Here is an 18,977-nt window from a genome sequence, read left to right as displayed (position 1 = left end):
TGTGTGTAAATATTAAATATCACCACTGCTGCAGCTGCTACCACCACTACTGTCACCACTGCTACCACCACTACCTTTTCTTTCTCATCATCATTACTCTCCTCCTCTTTTTCTTCCTCCTGCACGTGGAAGGTTAATTATTGCTGAATTATATGTTGACTGTTCTAATTCCCATTAGAAGTTTAATACTTTATAATTGACAGTTGTGATGTTACACTAACTGTAATAGATATCCCCCCACCACTAATTACAAGTTTATTTATCCAAGAGGGACAGCTTCAATTTCAGTAATAATGTAATAGCTGTCAGTTATGAGCCAACAAAGAAGCCTCTATGCAGTTGCTCAATTTGTTAGAAATAGCAGTCAGATGTCCTCAAATCAAATTCAACCACCTTAACCCATTAGCATTTAAACTGGCCATATCCCACCAAAATATTCGACTTGGTTTATGTTCAAACTGACCACACCTGGCTCCTTACACCAACCCCACAATATCATTCTAAAAATTAGCAGTTACCTCATTAAAACCTCAATGTGTGATTAATTCAAAGCAACGTGGGGGGGGGGCTTGCGTAGACCAGTAACTCTGAGAGCAATGCTGTTGGGAGTTCTAAACTCCTGGTAGGGCTATCCGTGGTGTTGAGGTCAAGGATGAGGACCCAGAATAGGTGCAACCAACCCCCAAAGACTCCAATGGTGGAACAAACAGATTATAATTATAACAGATATCAATGCCTGAACCAGCGGATGAAGAGGGCTACACATGATAGACTTGCTACTGAAGATGCCACTCAAAACTATAACTGGGTCAGTAACAGTCTGTTGCTGTTTCATAACTGGATCCAGCATGTATCATTCTATATGTAGCACAGAGGAAGGTCATGAAACCAAGTATGTGGGTCACTTCTTGGCAAGTTGAGACCCATATTAAACAAATCCACACCATTGGCACTTTCTTCTATGATGACAACATTTGATAGAAAAAATTTGAAGGCTAAAAGATTTAAAAGAAAAAATGAACACATTGGATAATTTTGACTATTTCTCTCTGTCTTCATCTGTCATGCATATTGGTAATCATTGGGTAAGACACAAGAGTGGTTTGCTCTGCTAGTTTTCTGCTCTCTTGAGCTTATCTTTGAGGCACAGGGTTTATTTAATCCTTAGGTGGGAAAAATGTTGGTTTATTTGACATCAAGGCATGGTCATGTTCTGGTGGACATGTGTGATACATGGCTAGGGTTCAGCTCTTCTCTGAGTTATGCATGTCTTAGCTGTAGAACCATTTTACTGTTGTTTGATCCATAACTGTTGCCCTTGACATAAGTTCGAGCAGACCTAAGAGTAATGATGACTAAGGAATAGCTTCATACTTCTCCTAATTTCTGAACTGAAGCCTCTTTTAATCTGCAAATTATTTTCTGAATCCCAAATATCCATGGTAACAGTGGTAATTGTTTCTGGTTTCCATGGCATTAAGTGGATGAACGATAAATCTGTCTTTGCACAGAATGCTTCTCTATTGCAGATTGTTTTCTTTTTTTCCAAAGAAGCTATTGTTTAATCATCGTTTGTCCAGCCTATACCAATGTGGTTACAAGTTTAATGTTCATCAGATCTTACAATCAGATGTTCATCAGATCTTACAATCAACAGTGTGTTGTGCCTCTCACTTAAGTCATGATGTTGTGCCTCTCAGCAAAACCAGTGAGCTGTAGTTCTAAACAAAGTGAGCAAATCATGAAGCAAAGCTTATGATTAACTCCTGCAAAAACATAGTCTCCCCCTCCTACTTTGTTATTTAGTGTTTAGTAGCAAGGAAATCCAGATATAAAACCAAACCTCTTATGCAGTCATGGAGGAAAATGTCAGACCATTATTTAGAATCTGATACTAAGCAATGACACCAATGATGACATGAATAATTATTTCAAATTTTGGCACAAGGTTTGCTATATTAAGGGTGTAGGTTAGGCGATTATGTTGACCCCAGTGCTCAACTGGTACTTTATTTTATCAACTCAGGAATGATGAAAGGCAAAGTCAACCTTGGCAGAATTTTAATTTAGAGTGTAAAGAGCTGAAAAAAATGCTGCTAAGCATTTCTGAAGGAAGTAAGCTGGCAGAAACGTTTGCACGCCGGGCGAAATGCTTAGTGGTATTTCTTCTGTCTTTACGTTCTGAGTTCAAATTCTGCCAAGGTCGACTTAGCCTTTCATCCTTTCTGGGTTGATTTTAAATAAGTACCAGTTATGCACTGGGGTCAATATAATCAACTTAATCCGTTTATCTGTCCTTGTTTGTCCTCTCTGTGTTTAGACTGTTGTGGGTAGTAAAGAAATAGGTATTTCTTCTGTCTTTACATTCTGAGTTCAAATTCCGCTGAGGTCGACTTAGCCTTTCATCCTTTCTGGGTCGATTAAGTAAGTACCAGTTACGCACTGGGGTCGATGTAATCGACTTAATCCTTTTGTCTGTCCTTGTTTGTCCCCTCTATGTGTAGCCCCTTGTGGGCAATAAAGAAATAATAAATGCTGCTAAGCATTTTGCCTGGTGCAGTAACAATTCTGACAGCTTATCACCTTAATGATGACATGGATAATAAGAGCAGCAATATTGAATGAAGACTTGTTATTGCTTTATATTGAGTGATTGCTGCCTTTATGTATTAATTGTCTCTTAAAGTATGGATTGTGTTTCAGTAGAAGCTGGTGATTGATTTCTTTCAACATATATATATATATATAGGAAAACAATTCATGGACAATAAACACTTAGTGTTTTGATTACTTTAGATTGGGAAACAACTGTGGTTTTCACAAAGACCAATAATCAATTTGCCATCGTTGGTAAAACTGACAGTTGCAAATAGGCCTGAAACCAAACTAGTCCAGTTTATAAAACCGATACAGTTTCCCCTATGTCAATATTCTCTAAGTGTTCTTCAATGGAAACTAGTTTTTTTAATGATCCCAAGATTTCCATATTGAAATTACAAGTATGACTCAGTGATTAAGAAGCTTATTTGCAACCATATGCTTTTGGGTTCAAGTCTCACGGTATAGCATCCTAAGCAAATGTTTCTACTATGCTTTGTGATGAATCTGGTAGATAGAAAACTGTGTAGAAGCCTGTATGTATGTGTGTGTGGGTGTGCCTTCGAGAACTGGTGTTAGTTTGTTTCCATCCTCATAAATTAGTAGTTTGGCAAAAGTGATTGATAGAATAAATATATCAGACTTATAAAATAATATTTGGGTCAATTTGTTCAATTAAGTAATTCAAGGCAGTGCCCCAGCATGGTCACAGTCAAATGACTGAAACAATTAAAAGATAAAAGATATCTTTGGGCTTCACTTTCTTTTTTTTTTTAATCATTAAATTACCAATGTTTGGTTAATTAATTTTTCACTGAAATATTTATGTCAATGTTGCTTTTGTTTTCCAGATCTGTGATACTTATCCCCGCTTCTTGTACGTCCCAGCATCAGCTACCACACCAGTTCTTGTTGGTAGCTCTAAGTTCCGAAGCAGGGGCCGTCTTCCTGTGTTGTCCTACTATCATCGAAACAATTCAGTAAGTATTATATCTTTCTTGTAAGTTCAATATGAAACTGACACAAAATTCAAGTGGTTATCAAATTTAACCCTCATACTTACCAATGTACTTGTGTTTAAATGTAGCCACTTCCTCCCAATGTACAAAAAAAGAGAAAAACTCTATTGACAGGAGTGGCTGTGTGGTAAATAGCTTGCTTACCAACTACATTTTTTTAAATGTTTTTTTAATGTTCCCTGGATTTCCATATTGAAATTACAAGTGTGTAATTTCAACTGTGTGGCACCTTGGGCAAGTGTCTTCTACTATACCCTCAGGCTGACCAAAGCCTTGTGAGTGGATTTAGTAGACAGAAACTGAAAGAAATCCATTGTATATATATATATATATATGTATGTATATATATGTATGTATGTATATATATATATATATATATATACATACACAGACACACACACACACACATACGTGTGTGGGTATGAATGTGTGTCTGTGTTTGTCCCCATAACTTAGCGGTTCAGCAAAAGCGACTGATAGAATAAGTACTAGGCTTACAAAGGATAAGTTCTGGGGTCGATTTGCTTGATTAAAAGCAGTGCCCCAGCACGGCTGCAGTCAATTGACTGAAACAAATAAAAAAATTAACAAAAGCCATATAGCTCCTCTACAGCAAAAAAAAAAACCCAAAAAAAACTCATTCTGTTCTGGCCATTTTCTCACATACTTCATCCCTGTTTACTCCTCATTGAAGTTGCCTCCTAGGGTTCGTGGCCTTGTAACCTGAATGGTGATCTCGCTAGTGATGGTGACCCAAAAAAGAAAGAAAAAAGCACCCGGTACATACTGTGAAGTGGCTGGCTTTAGGAAGGGAATCCAGCTGTAAAAAACATGCCAAAAACAAACGCTGGAACATGATGCAGTCCTTGGACCTAGCAGATCTTATCTAACTGTCCACTCCATACCAGCATAGAACATGGATGTTAAATGATGATTGCTCTCTTTCAGGATTTTCACTTAAAGCTCAGTTTCTATCAACCCCCCCCCAAAAAAGTGCAGAATTTCTCTGCTGATAACATTTTACATTTAAAGTGATTATCGGTGATTGAACGTTCTTTGTAAAAGACTAATATAAAAATTAAGCTACAGAATCATGGTGGAGAAACTAATTAATCCTTATGTATCTAATTATAGTTCCTTCTGTTAATTGGTTTAGCATTTTTCCCAATTACTGTTTTTTTACAAGCACTAATGTAATGGTCACAACATATAATCATTAACTGGTTGCATTGGCAGCAGTAGATTACCATTATTTTTTTTTATGTAGAAACAGAAGTTTTTATGATTTCTTTGTGATAACTAACAAACACTTTGGTTTGTGGTGCCCATTGTGTTCTAAAAAAAATTTTTTTTAAACCTATTGAAATTGGGGAGACCATCCTGTTGGAATTTTTTACTTTCAAAATGTTTACAGCTCCCATAAGTGTTGTAAGTAGTAGTATTGGTAGTGGTGGTGGTGGTGGCGGCAGTTGTTTTTGTTCCCATAGTGATGATGGTGGTAGTAAATCATCTGTTCTGTTATGTAGAAACCTCTATTTCCTTGATTCCTTTGTGATATCTAACAAAACATATTGGTTCTATGGCTCTCATTGTGTTCCAAAATAGCTTTAAAAAAAAACACCGAGGTTATGAACGGGTCTTTCATGAAATATTTACCATATTTTTAAAGTCATTTTCACTTTAAAATATTTTTTAAATATGCAAAAAAAAATTTTGTAATGATATTCACTTGAAAATAATTAAAAAAAACATTAAGATATTCTGTTTAAAGAAAGCTAAAATATAAATACTTATTGTACAAACAACTTACAGTTTTGAAATCACATTCACTCAAAAATATTTCTAAAGGATTAAAAATCAAAAATAGAAACATTTGCTGTAAAACGCTGTAGTTTTTCGTAGTCAAGTCACTGTCTAATCACAAGATAAGAGTTTCTTCCCTTTCAAGATCAAGATTATTTTCGGAATATTTTCCCATTATGCACCGTTTTGGGTATTTATACCCACAAACCTCTAATACCTCTAAAACTACTTGTCCGATTTACATGAAACTTGTTTTGTTCTGTTCATATTAACATTTCAGAGTAAACTTAATTTATAGTATTTTCCCATTGTGTGCCAGTTTGGCTGGGTAACATTGCAAGCAAGCAAGCAAGCAAGCAAGATTCAAACTAACTTTTAATGTATTATAGATATACATGAGTAAAATATGCACAGAAAGATGACAAAAGAATGCATAGTAAAAACACACATAAAATGTTGACTTGTTCAGTTATTGGCCAAATATGTATGCATGTGTGTGTGTGCATGTCTGTGCTTGTGTGTACCTGTGTCTTGACATCACATAATGTAAGCAGCCATCATCATCAGCATGCAAGCAATGTTAATCATTTCCAGACTTCTATAAAAAATGTGTTTGGCTATGGGGAAAATGTGTGTGTGTATCTTTGTCTAACCAATATTGTTATGCAATCAAGGTTATTCATTTCCAGTCTTCCAGAATAAGCATGTCTGGATATGGGGAAATATTATTTTTACTTGGAAACTGGTAAGGGTTGATAACAGGAAAGGCATTTAGTTGTTGAAAATCTGCCTCAATAAGTTCTGTCTGACCGTTGCAAGCATGGAAAAGTGGCTGTTTAATGATGATGATGTTGTGATGATGACTTCATTATTAATCTCTTGACGTTAGAAGCTTTTGATCAAAGAAACTGGGTTAAGATCTTTTAAGCAGCCAAGATTCTACCTTTGCCCTTTGTGTTTTGTGTGTTTCAGAAATGTAAGATTAACAGAAATCCAACTAAATCATCCATCAGCATCATAACTAATTCTATAAGTCTCTAATGAAGTCGTTCTTGAAAACTGAGATTTCTTAAGGATATCTTCTTTGAGGAAATCCAAATGGTAATTACCACCATCATTATCATGACTTTTTTCCATGCTCACATGGGTTGGACAGAATTTGTCGAGGCAGATTTTCTATGGTCAGATGCCCTTCCTTTCACCAACCCTTCCCTGTTTCCAAGTAATATTTCCCCATGGTCAGACATGTTTCCACTGCAGATTCATAATGAAGAACAACACTTGTATGGCAGTGATGCTTGTTTATAACAATTACATGATGTCAAAACAAGGAAACAGTAACACACACACAGACACTCTTTCAGTTCGTTTATGGGAAACATTTTGAATATGCATATAAAAGCTTCTGTTTTATTTTGCCAGCTACAGACTAATGATACCAACTGGCAATAACTGTTTTTTTTTTTTTTTTGAGGTTGCACCAAGCTGTGGTCGATATAATGTAGGATAAATATAGTTGGAATGTATAAATATTTTAATGCATTACTATGCGCGTTTCCACAAATCACATGTTTCTTAAGATCATAGTCTGTGTTCCTGAGATGATTACCATACAGTCCATAGTATTTATTGACATTGGGTGGCTCATAGCTCATCTGTTCATTTCTTCGGGCAATAGGATATTAACATTGGAAACAGTGGATGTATAATGGATTTGTGGAAATGCATGTAGCAATACATTACAATATTTATAAATTCCATTCATGGATCATTATTATTATAATTATTATTTATATATGTATATATAGATATATATATATATATATATATATATAATATATATATATATAACAGAAACTGAAAGAAGCTTATCATTATATATATATATATATATATATAATATATATATATATATATATATGATAGGATTCTTTCAGTTTCTGTTTACCAAATCCACTCGCAAGGTTTTGTTGACCCTGGGCTATAGTAGAAGACACTTGCTCAAGGTGCCACACAGTAGGCCTGAACTCGGAACCAAGTGTTTGGAAAGCAATTTTCCTAACCGCACAGCCACACCTGTGCCCATAGCCAGTTTAATCTCTCAATATCCACCAATGCATAAAGCAGTTGCGTAGACCATCCCTCAATGCAGTATCTGATTAATTGAATGAAAACTTTTGTTTTATGCTTCATATGAGCAACAGTATAGATTATTTAATCTTCTTCTAGTCTGCTCTGTAGTCAATTCAGTTAAATTACCTCAAACATATCTAATGTTACAAACAGCAAAAAGCTAATTAAACAATTATGCTGTGGGCGGAAGACAACATTAGCTTCAATTACTAATAATATTTTAATCATTTTAGCAAGGACCAGAGAAACTCTGGTCAGCTTTAAGTCTTATGAGCTACTTCTAAATAATCTGTCTTGTTTAATTCTCATCTGATTGAGACTTACAGCATTATAACTTTGGTAAACAAAAAGCACTATATTTGTTTGGCCAACCTAGTTCTCTTTTAATTCCTGAAATCAAAACTTTTACAATGATTTATATATATAATGCAAATGTATTTATGGATGTAATCTTACCTAATATCAGTATCTTGATGGTTCTTTAATTCACTGAGGTGATGCCAAGTTCTGCCGTCATCTAATTGATTGGTGAGGTCTACTGTCCAGTAATAGAAATCAATTGAAATCTAGTTAGCTTTTGCCAACAAAGACAAAAAAAAAAAAAAGAAAAAAAAAGTAGATGCAGGTATGGCTGTGTGGTTAAGCTGCTTGTTTTGCAACCATGTGATTTGGGGTTCAGTTCTACTGTGTGGCACTTTCAGCAAGTGCCTTCTACTATACCCTTGAGCTAACCAATGCTTTGTGATTGAATTTTGTTGATGGAAACTGAGCAGAGTCCCATTGTGTGTGTGTATGTGTATATATATATATATATATATATATATATATATATATATATATATATAATATATATATATATATTTAAAACCTAGTGGTTAGGGTGTTACACTCACAATCGCTAGATCATGATTTCAATTCCTAGACTGGGTGGTGCATTGTGTTCTTGAACAAAACACTTCATCTCGCATTGCTCTGTGGCCACTTCAACACCTGATGCATGGTACAATATGAACCAGTTCAGGCAATGTTGATTTGAAGGAAAGAGTGAGCTAATGTGCAGCACGAACATTTGATCACTATAAATAAATCATTTGTGCAGGCTGATTGGCAAAGCTGAATGCTCATACATCATCTTTGACAGGGGAGTCCCATCATGTGTGCATATGTGTGCATTTGTGTTTTCCCCCCCACATCATTTGAAGTACTGAAGTCAATTTGTTTCTCTAAAACCCTTGGAAGTGGGGCTCCAGCTAGGCCACAGTCCAATGACTGAACCTAGTAAAAGATAAAAAAAATAAGGAACCTATTTTAAAAGAATAAAACAGAGTTGCTGTCTCAAGTGATGGGGTTTTCATCCAACCATCTCCTTTTTTCCCTCTCAGACATCGGGGCATCAGGCAACAGTTAAAACAAAACAAAGCAATTTCTAGTTTCAGTTTTTTAAGACATTTTACTCGGCACCAACCAGATGAGTTCAAATCTTGATCCACCTTTTCCTTGTTTCAATCAGTGAACTGCAACCATGCTGGGACCCCACCTTGAAGGATTTAGTCAAATTGACCCTAGTACTTAGCTTTTAAGTCTGGTAGTTATTTTATTTATCTTTTTTACTGAACCATTAAGTTGCACAGATGTAAACAAACCAACACTGGCTGTTAAGTTGTGGGTCATGAGGACAAACACAACATGGACATGCGTGTGTGTGTGTGTAATAGGGTTTCACTCGGTTTCCATCAAAGAAATTCACTCACAAGGCATTGGTTAGACCAGGGCTATAATAGAAGACACTTGCCGAAGGATTGAACCTGAAACCACATGGTTAGTCAATCTGCTAATAATAGCAACCAAATCTCCTTCAAATCATATCCTGTTGTCTTAAAGACAAAAAGAAGGGCACATTAAATAAAATAGTCTTAAGTATACAAAAAGCATATAAAAGTAGATGAACATAGCCAGAATATTTTTGAACAGGTTTGATGTAATGAGCTAAGAAATTTTAATTCATTAGTGACTGTTAAGCAGTAACCTCACCAAACAATCTCAGGTGTGGTAGTGTAGTTAAGAAAGTTTGCTTCACAACAATACAGTTTTTAGTTTAATCCCACTACACTGTACCTTGAAGAAGTGTTTTTTGTTATAATCCCAGGCTGATCAATATCTTGGGAGTAGAATTTGGTGAACAGAAACTGTTCAGGATCCCATCATGTGAATACACCTGTGCAGGTGCCCTGTAAAAAGTATCTGTGTCAGGGCCACATAAAAAAGCACCCAGTGGTTGGTGTTAGGAAGCACATCTAGCCATAGAAACCAAGCCAAATCAGACTGGAACCATGTCCAGCTTGCCAGCTCTGGTCAAACTGTCCAACCCATGCCAGCATGAAAAAAATGGTTGTTAAATGATAACGACGATGAAGAGGAGGAGAGAGGATTGGGGTAGACGTAATCATCTCCCCCAAAATTGTTGGCCTTGTGCCAAAATTTGAAACCAATATATTTAATGTAGTGGAACAAGAAATGTCTACTCATGATTGATAACCTCATCGAAACTGGGCTCAGGTTAATAATGAGTATAGTCTGGTTAGGACAGGCTCTGTGTTTTGATAATTATCTTTCAGCTAGAGTGCTTTATATTACATGATGGATAACTTATGTTATCAATACCAATAATATTCTCTGTGGCAAAAGTATATTCCTAACATTAGCCTGCTATATTGACAAGTAACACTCTAGTTGCTTTATAAAAAATCCAAGGAAGTTACATCCTGTACAATCAAGGTTATCTCCCATTCTGAGAATGAACAAACAGAGAGAGATAGAGGTACACTGCCAATTATTTTAACTGATTATTGTTTAGCAGTAATACACTCATTCCTGTTTACCATTTTTAACTATATTTTCTCTTGAATGTTTCACTCTTTAGCATTCAGATTCTTCTGTTAAATGTAATGCTTATTTATGTATTTGTTCATGTATGCATTGTCTTGTAGGTTCAAGATATTGATAGTGTGATTGTTTAATTTTAGAATGACATTGTATGGTTGATGTGAGAGGCCAGAGCAGGTCATTTGAATATTTGGATGGAATAAACCCAGTTTAAATGCTAAAGGGTTAAAAAGATGGATTGAAAAGCATTTTCCTTTCTTCCTATTCTTTTTTTTTTGTTTTTGTTTCTGTTTTCCTGAAACTACTATTACATATGACAATCATTTTCTATTTCTTGCTGAGTTAAAAAAAATCAATCTATCTTCTTTCTTTGTTAGGCTGCTATCTGCCGATGCAGTCAACCACTTGCTGGATTCAGTGCTCGATGCGTGGAAGATGAACAGATGCTCAATGCCATTTTGAGAGCGAACCCGGAGTCATCATTTATGTATGTGGTTGACACCCGACCAAAGGTAAGGCTAAAGGTTAACCATTTGTTTGGTCCACTTAGGGTAAATCATCCTTGGTACAGCAAATATCACTACTGTGATACTCATTAAGACATATGTGCATGTTTACAGATAACTCATACATTGCTAATTCTTTTAATACACTCACATGTACACAAATGCTTTTTTTCTCTATTTTTTTTTTTTTTGACTACTAAAACATCACTATTGAAAAGTTAATAAAAGTTAATAAAAAAATAAAAAACACCATTTGGGCATGGCCGTTGCCAGTACCACCTGACTGGCCCTCGTGCCATTGGCATGTCAAAGCGCCCACTACACTCTCGGAGTGGTTGGCGTTAGGAAGGGCATCCAGCTGTAGAAGCTCTGCAAGATCAAGATTGGAGCCTAGTACTGCTATCTGGTTCACCAGACCTCAGTCAAATCGACCAACCCATGCTAGCATGGAAAGCGGACGTTAAACGATGATGATGATTATATGGTCAACTTCCCTGCTAGAAATATTGGTCAGGTCTCTATCTTTCTCTCTCTCCCTTTCACTGCCAAATCCCACTTTACTATCTTTTAAAAAAAGGATGACATATGGGATAATATAGTCCTACGTACATTATGCTTAAGTAAGAAAAATGTGATGGGCATGGCTGGAACATCTTTCAATTACACGCCTACTCATTCAGTGTTAAACTCTGGGATAAATAAGAAACATCTTTTGATCATAAGCATATTCTACCAGTGTTACCTAACTAGGGATGAATATACGACAAAACATTCATATTGACTAAAGGCAAAGAAGAATGCACTGAAGCAAAACAATGCCAAAAATAAGTTTAAAAAAAAAGCAAATTAAAAACCTATAATTGTGATAGTACAAGTCTTGACTGGTTTGAAATGAAATGAAATGAAACATGGTACAGTATATTATATGTAATATAGTGAATTGAAAAATCTTGATTTAATTGGGATTAAAATTCACTTTACAGGTGTATAAAATAAGAACTCTCTCAGTGGAAGCATAAAATCTAAAAAAACAATAAGCAAGAGAGATAATTTCAATATGATTGGTCAGTTGACAATTTAGATAGAAGTGGATCTTGTCTTTAAAGCTGACTGGTATTTCTTTACAAATAGTCATACATCTGAGGCTGTAGATCATCATCTTTTCCTGATTGGTATGTGTGTGTGTGTGTGTGTGTGTGTGTGTGTGTGTGTGTAGTGGGGTAGCTGAAAACCACCAGCCTCTGAAATCCCTGTAAGTGTACTTATGTGGTCATTCAGCATACTTGAAATAGTAGACAAATGCTTAAAAATTGCACTTTAGCATCTTAAAAAATAAGTATGCATGTGTGTGAAGGAAAGAGAGAGAGAGAGAGCATTCTCTTCTAATATGTAATGAAATAGTTCAGCTTTGCATGCTCATGAAGCTCTAAGTCATATGAGACGGAGTCAAACTTATTTAAAAGTATATGTATCTCCTACTAGATATGTTGAGTGCCACTCTCTTTCATCTTTCCACTTACTCATATACATGTGTGTGTGTGTGTGTAGTCTGAATGACTGCTTGGAAATACACAACATACAACTATGCTTGGACTGCTTGGAAATACACAACATGCTAAAATACAATGGTCAGACAATTGTATTTCAAAAGCATGAAACTTATGGTAGCTTGAATTTAAATCCTTTGTATAATAAATGATATTTATCTCTTACAGGAGGGAGTAGTTTATATTGTCTTTTTTTGTTTTTTATCCTGCCAATATTTGGAACAGAACAAAACACACATGCACACACACACACACACACACACACACACACTACATTTTGGTAATTTTTTTCTGACAACTTTTTAAAAGATCATTTTGTCTAAAGGGGAGGTAACAGTACCCATAGACTTCTCAATATTTAAATAACAGAAATATAATTAATTAAGGTTCCCATTACTATTCAACCTGAATTCTTGCACATGTGTTGTGTGATGTTGATCACTCCACTCCAATGTTTCAAGACAATAAAGAACAGATTGCAGGAGGTTGGCTACTATAATTCAAACAGGTTGAGCAGCTGCATAAATGTTGGTTTGCTTTGCATTTCACAGAGCTGACAGTGCTTAGAGTTGTAAACTGCATTGTCCCACTCCAACTTTAGATGTCTTACTGAAATAGAAACTGGGGAATTGAACATTAGAAGTCAAATATGTTCAACCTGGAAACATGATGAGAATCATCATCATCATCATCGTTTAACGTCCGTTTTCCGCACTAGCACAGGTTGGATGGTTCGACCGGGGTCTGGGAAGCCAGGGGCTGCACCAGGCTCCAGCCTGATCTGGCAGTGTTTCTACAGCTGGATGCCCTTCCTAACGCCAACCACTCCGCGAGTGTAGTGGGTGCATTTTATGTGCCACCTGCACTGGTGCCAGGGAAGTCCGGCATCAGCCACGATCGGTTGGTGCTTTTAACATGCCACCAGCACGGAAGCCAGCCAAGGCGGCGCTGGCATCGGCCACGTTCGGATGGTGCTTTTTATGTGCCACCGGTACAGAAGCCAGTCGAGGCGGCGCTGGCATCGGCCACGTTCGGATGGTGCTTTTTAGTGCCACCGGTACAGAAGCCAGTCGAGGCGGCGCTGGCATCGGCCACGATCGGTTGGTGCTTTTAACATGCCACCAGCACGGAAGCCAGCCAAGGCGGCGCTGGCATCGGCCACGTTCGGATGGTGCTTTTTATGTGCCACCGGTACAGAAGCCAGTCGAGGCGGCGCTGGCATCGGCCACGTTCGGATGGTGCTTTTTATGTGCCACCGGTACAGAAGCCAGTCGAGGCGGTGGTGCTGGCATCGGCCACGTTCGGATGGTGCTTTTTATGTGCCACCGGTTACAGAAGCCAGTCGAGGCGGGCGGTGCTGGCATCGGCCACGTTCGGATGGTTGCTTTTTATGTGCCACCGGTACAGAAGCCAGTCGAGGCGGTGCGTGCTGGCATCGGCCACGTTCGGATGGTGTTTTATGTGCCACCGGTACAGAAGCCAGTCGAGGCGGTGCTGGCATCGGCCACGTTCGGATGGTGCTTTTTATGTGCCACGGTACAGAAGCCAGTCGAGGCGGTGCTGGCATGGCCACGTTCGGATGGTGCTTTTTATGTGCCACCGGTACAGAAGCCAGTCGAGGCGGCGCTGGCATCGGCCACGTTCGGATGGTGCTTTTTATGTGCCACCGGTACAGAAGCCAGTCGAGGCGGTGCTGGCATCGGCCACGTTCGGATGGTGCTTTTTATGTGCCACCGGTACAGAAGCCAGTCGAGGCGGTGCTGGCATCGGCCACGTTCGGATGGTGCTTTTTATGTGCCACCGGTACAGAAGCCAGTCGAGGCGGCGCTGGCATCGGCCACGTTCGATGGTGCTTTTTATGTGCCACCGGTACAGAAGCCAGTCGAGGCGTGCTGGCATCGGCCACTTCGGATGGTGCTTTTTATGTGCCACCGGTACAGAAGCCAGTCGAGGCGGGTGCTGGCATCGGCCACGTTCGGATGGTGCTTTTTATGTGCCCCGGTACAGAAGCCAGTCGAGGCGGCGCTGGCATCGGCCACGTTCGGATGGTGCTTTTTATGTGCCACCGGTACAGAAGCCAGTCGAGGCGGTGCTGGCATCGGCCACGTTCGGATGGTGCTTTTTATGTGCCACCGGTACAGAAGCCAGTCGAGGCGGTGCTGGCATCGGCCACGTTCGGATGGTGCTTTTTATGTGCCACCGGTACAGAAGCCAGTCGAGGCGGCGCTGGCATCGGCCACGTTCGGATGGTGCTTTTTATGTGCCACCGGTACAGAAGCCAGTCGAGGCGGTGCTGGCATCGGCCACGTTCGGATGGTGCTTTTTATGTGCCACCGGTACAGAAGCCAGTCGAGGCGGTGCTGGCATCGGCCACGATCGGTTGGTGCTTTTAACATGCCACCAGCACGGAAGCCAGCCAAGGCGGTGCTGGCATCGGCCACGTTCGGATGGTGCTTTTTATGTGCCACCAGCACGGAAGCCAGCCAAGGCGGCGCTGGCATCGGCCACGTTCGGATGGTGCTTTTTATGTGCCACCGGTACAGAAGCCAGTCGAGGCGGTGCTGGCATCGGCCACGTTCGGATGGTGCTTTTTATGTGCCACCGGTACAGAAGCCAGTCGAGGCGGCGCTGGCATCGGCCACGTTCGGATGGTGCTTTTTATGTGCCACCGGTACAGAAGCCAGTCGAGGCGGTGCTGGCATCGGCCACGTTCGGATGGTGCTTTTTATGTGCCACCGGTACAGAAGCCAGTCGAGGCGGTGCTGGCATCGGCCACGTTCGGATGGTGCTTTTTATGTGCCACCGGTACAGAAGCCAGTCGAGGCGGCGCTGGCATCGGCCACGTTCGGATGGTGCTTTTTATGTGCCACCGGTACAGAAGCCAGTCGAGGCGGTGCTGGCATCGGCCACGTTCGGATGGTGCTTTTTATGTGCCACCGTACAGAAGCCAGTCGAGCGTGCTGGCATCGGCCACGATCGGTTGGTGCTTTTAACATGCCACCAGCACGGAAGCCAGCCAAGGCGGTGCTGGCATCGGCCACGTTCGGATGGTGCTTTTTATGTGCCACCGGTACAGAAGCCAGTCGAGGCGGTGCTGGCATCGGCCACGTTCGGATGGTGTTTTTATGTGCCACCGGTACAGAAGCCAGTCGAGGCGTTGCTGGCATCGGCCACGTTCGGATGGTGCTTTTTATGTGCCACCGGTACAGAAGCCAGTCGAGGCGGCGCTGGCATCGGCCACGTTCGGATGGTGCTTTTTATGTTGCCACCGGTACAGAAGCCAGTCGAGGCGGTGCTGGCATCGGCCACGTTCGGATGGTGCTTTTTATGTGCCCCGGTACAGAAGCCAGTCGAGGCGGTGCTGGCATCGGCCAGTTCGGATGGTGCTTTTTATGTGCCACCGGTACAGAAGCCAGTCGAGGCGGCGCTGGCATCGGCCACGTTCGGATGGTGCTTTTTATGTTGCCACCGGTACAGAAGCAGTCGAGGCTGGTGCTGGCATCGGCCACGTTCGGATGGTGCTTTTTATGTGCCACGGTACAGAAGCCAGTCGAGGCGGTGCTTGCATGGCATCGGCCACGATCGGTTGTGCTTTTAACATGCACCAGCACGGAAGCCAGCCAAGGCGGTGCTGGCATCGGCCACGTTCGGATGGTGCTTTTTATGTGCCACCGGTACAGAAGCCGTCGAGGCGGTGCTGGCATCGGCCACGTTCGGATGGTGCTTTTTATGTGCCACCGGTACAGAAGCCAGTCGAGGCGGCGTTGTAATATTAACAGGTTATGCACCCTCAATCTTTTGTCATTGTGGTTTAGCTGCAGGTAGTTCAGGGGTCAAGGAGACTTATGATAGATGAAAGGAATTCTATCCATGACCATCTCATCTTTATTATGGTGTACATCTAGGGCTATATTATGTGGCATTTCCTTCCTTATTTATTTATTTATTTATTTATGACAATGGAATGTGCTTGGAGAGGGATTTGGTTGCTATTTCTTACAGGACAAGGAACCACCAAGGCTTCCTTCTTGGCTTATAACAAGGTGTGATTTGGCTATTTCTTATTTCGTTATTGCCCGCAAGGGGCTAAACATAGAGGGGACATACAAGGACAGACAAAGGGATTAAGTTGATTACATTGACCCCAGTGCATAACTGGTACTTAATTTATCGACCCCAAAAGGATGAAAGGTAAAGTCGACCTTGGCGGAATTTGAACTCAGAATGTAACGGCAGACGAAATATGGCTACGCATTTCGCCAGGTGTGCTAACAAGTATGCCAGCTCGCCACCTTGATTTGGCTATTTCTTACAGAATGAGACACCATATAAAGGCTCCCCTTTTATGGTGCTTGCTTGTTGTTCCCCTATTTAGCTGTTTACACTTTTGTCTCTACATAAGATAATGATTACAATGGGAAAATTAGTAAAAGTTCTTTACAAAGAACTCCTTTTTTCTTTTCTCTCTTTTGAAATCTTTTCCCCACCTCAATAAAGTTGCCATTCTGATAGATGTTTATAATCTATCAAAAATAATGATAAAAAGACAAAAAACGGCAGACACCAATAAAATCATTTATGAGTTGCCGAGTTTTCAGGCAAAAATTCTACGAATTGGAAGAACTTCAAATTCCTTGTTTTAATGAGTTGTTTTCTAAGATACATGATTGTTGCTCCTCTGGTTTCCTGCCCACTTTCACTTTTTCTCTCTTTATCTCTGTCTCTGTCTCCTCTTTCCCCCTCTCTCTCTAACTCCTTTTCCTTTTTCTTTCATTTTTCTCCTTTCCATTCATTTTCTTCATTTTCTTATACCATTTCTTTTTTTCTTTTACTATCCTTTGTTATTCTCCTTAAATTGTTTTTTTTTTCCTTTTTCTTTACTAATCTTCTCTTCTCCTCCTTCATTCCCTGTCTCTGTTGTCTTCTCTGTCTCCTTCATTCTTTATTTATTACTATTTTTTTATTGTTTTGATATATAATATTTGCATCTTTTTCCAATCATCATCTTCTTTCACATATTTCGTATTTCTATTCTTATTGTTATAGAGTTGTAGGAATAGCAAACAAAAAGCATTGCATTATTAGGTCACTTAGCACATTTCGTCTGTCTTTACATTCTGAATTCACAATCTGCTGAGGTTGACTTTGCCTATCATCGTTTTGGGGGTCAATAAAATAAGTACCAGTTGAATACTGGGGTCTATGTAATCGACTTACCCCCTCCCCTGAACTTGCTAGTCTTGTGCCAGAACTTGAAACCATCATTTCCATAATAATCATCATCATTATTATTATTATTATCAACTGAGAGAGCAGTGCATGCCATCAATGTGAACCTGTGGTACAGATATACAAAGCCCAATACACCCATCGTTACTACCTGTCTGATAAGGGTACACCAGGCATATGCATCACAACCATAGGTGTGCAGCATGATGATTTTACATACCGCCGCCACTGCCGTTACCATCACCTCCTCTTCCTCCTCCTCCTCCTAAGGAGGTATGTTGGCAGAATTGTTAGTATGCCAGGCAAAATTCTTAACAACATTTCTGGGTTCAAATTCTAACAAGCTCCACTAAGTTTTTCTAAGCAGGAGGAAAGAAACACATAGAGAGCACCTTTGAGGTCTTTGATGCGGTAGAATGATCCAAGGCTCTTGAGAAGTTTTCTGAAAAATATCCTAGTATTTCTCTCTCCTCACTATTGGAAAATATGATGAAATTTTATTGTTAAATCAGATGTTTTTGTCAATTCCTTCTTACTCAGTGTAAACCCTCAATCATTTTGTATCTCTGTTTCATCCTTATATTGTCTCTAACACCATTGGTCACCTTCTGACCAATAAAAGAAGCCATTATTACCTCCAACAAAAATTCTGTGTTACTGTCTCCTTGCCTTGACACTGTGTGATCGTAGTAACTGAATGTCTCTGTTATGCAAACACTGTCCTTCATTCCCAATCTCATATCTGATTATGGATAAAGATTAATTTACTGGGAAATGGATGAGGGTTGGTGGTAGGGAAGGCATTCAGCTCTAGAAAATCCATCTCGATGAAATGCTGTTCTGACCCATGCAAGCATGAAAATGGACATTCAAACAATGACAGTGATGATGATGATAATGGTGGTAAATATCTGATGAGATCAAATTAAATTAAATAATGGGTTAATTAATTTGCTCTGTAAACTCGGAGATTTTTAACCATTTCTGTGTTCATCCAATCTAGAGAGATTGTAAAGTCTGGCTTGTGTTTCTAAAAGTTATCCTATTAACTAATGTATCCCGTGTATAGTTGTTGTCAGTGTAGATCTGTCAAAATGTCAGGTTATGGTGGCAGTATAGAAGACAGATTCACTCTTTGATTCGTAGCTTCGCACTTATCTCTCTCATCCATTAATTGATTATCACAGGAAATTTATAGAAGCGGCTGCCATCATCATCATCATCATCATCAACACCATCATCATTGTCATCATCATTGT

At 39.7% G+C, this 18,977-nt stretch overlaps 1 protein-coding gene across 4 annotated transcripts in view; it reads left to right on the top strand.

Moving 5' to 3' along the window:
• LOC115218551 (myotubularin-related protein 6) overlaps nt 1–18,977 on the top strand; it is a 244,786-nt gene that overhangs the window by 191,495 nt on the left and 34,314 nt on the right. For all 4 annotated transcript variants that reach the window (XM_029788434.2, XM_029788431.2, XM_029788433.2 and 1 more), the window contains exons 5-6: nt 3,450–3,578; nt 10,814–10,948. In XM_029788434.2, coding sequence (XP_029644294.1) covers nt 3,450–3,578; nt 10,814–10,948 — 264 coding nt within the window. The remainder of the gene's footprint in view (nt 1–3,449; nt 3,579–10,813; nt 10,949–18,977) is intronic.

Source organism: Octopus sinensis, linkage group LG13, assembly GCF_006345805.1.
Source record: "Octopus sinensis linkage group LG13, ASM634580v1, whole genome shotgun sequence".
Taxonomy (NCBI): domain Eukaryota; kingdom Metazoa; phylum Mollusca; class Cephalopoda; order Octopoda; family Octopodidae; genus Octopus; species Octopus sinensis.
Note: the sequence above shows the minus strand (reverse complement) of the source record. Positions and strands in the feature narration are given on the sequence as shown.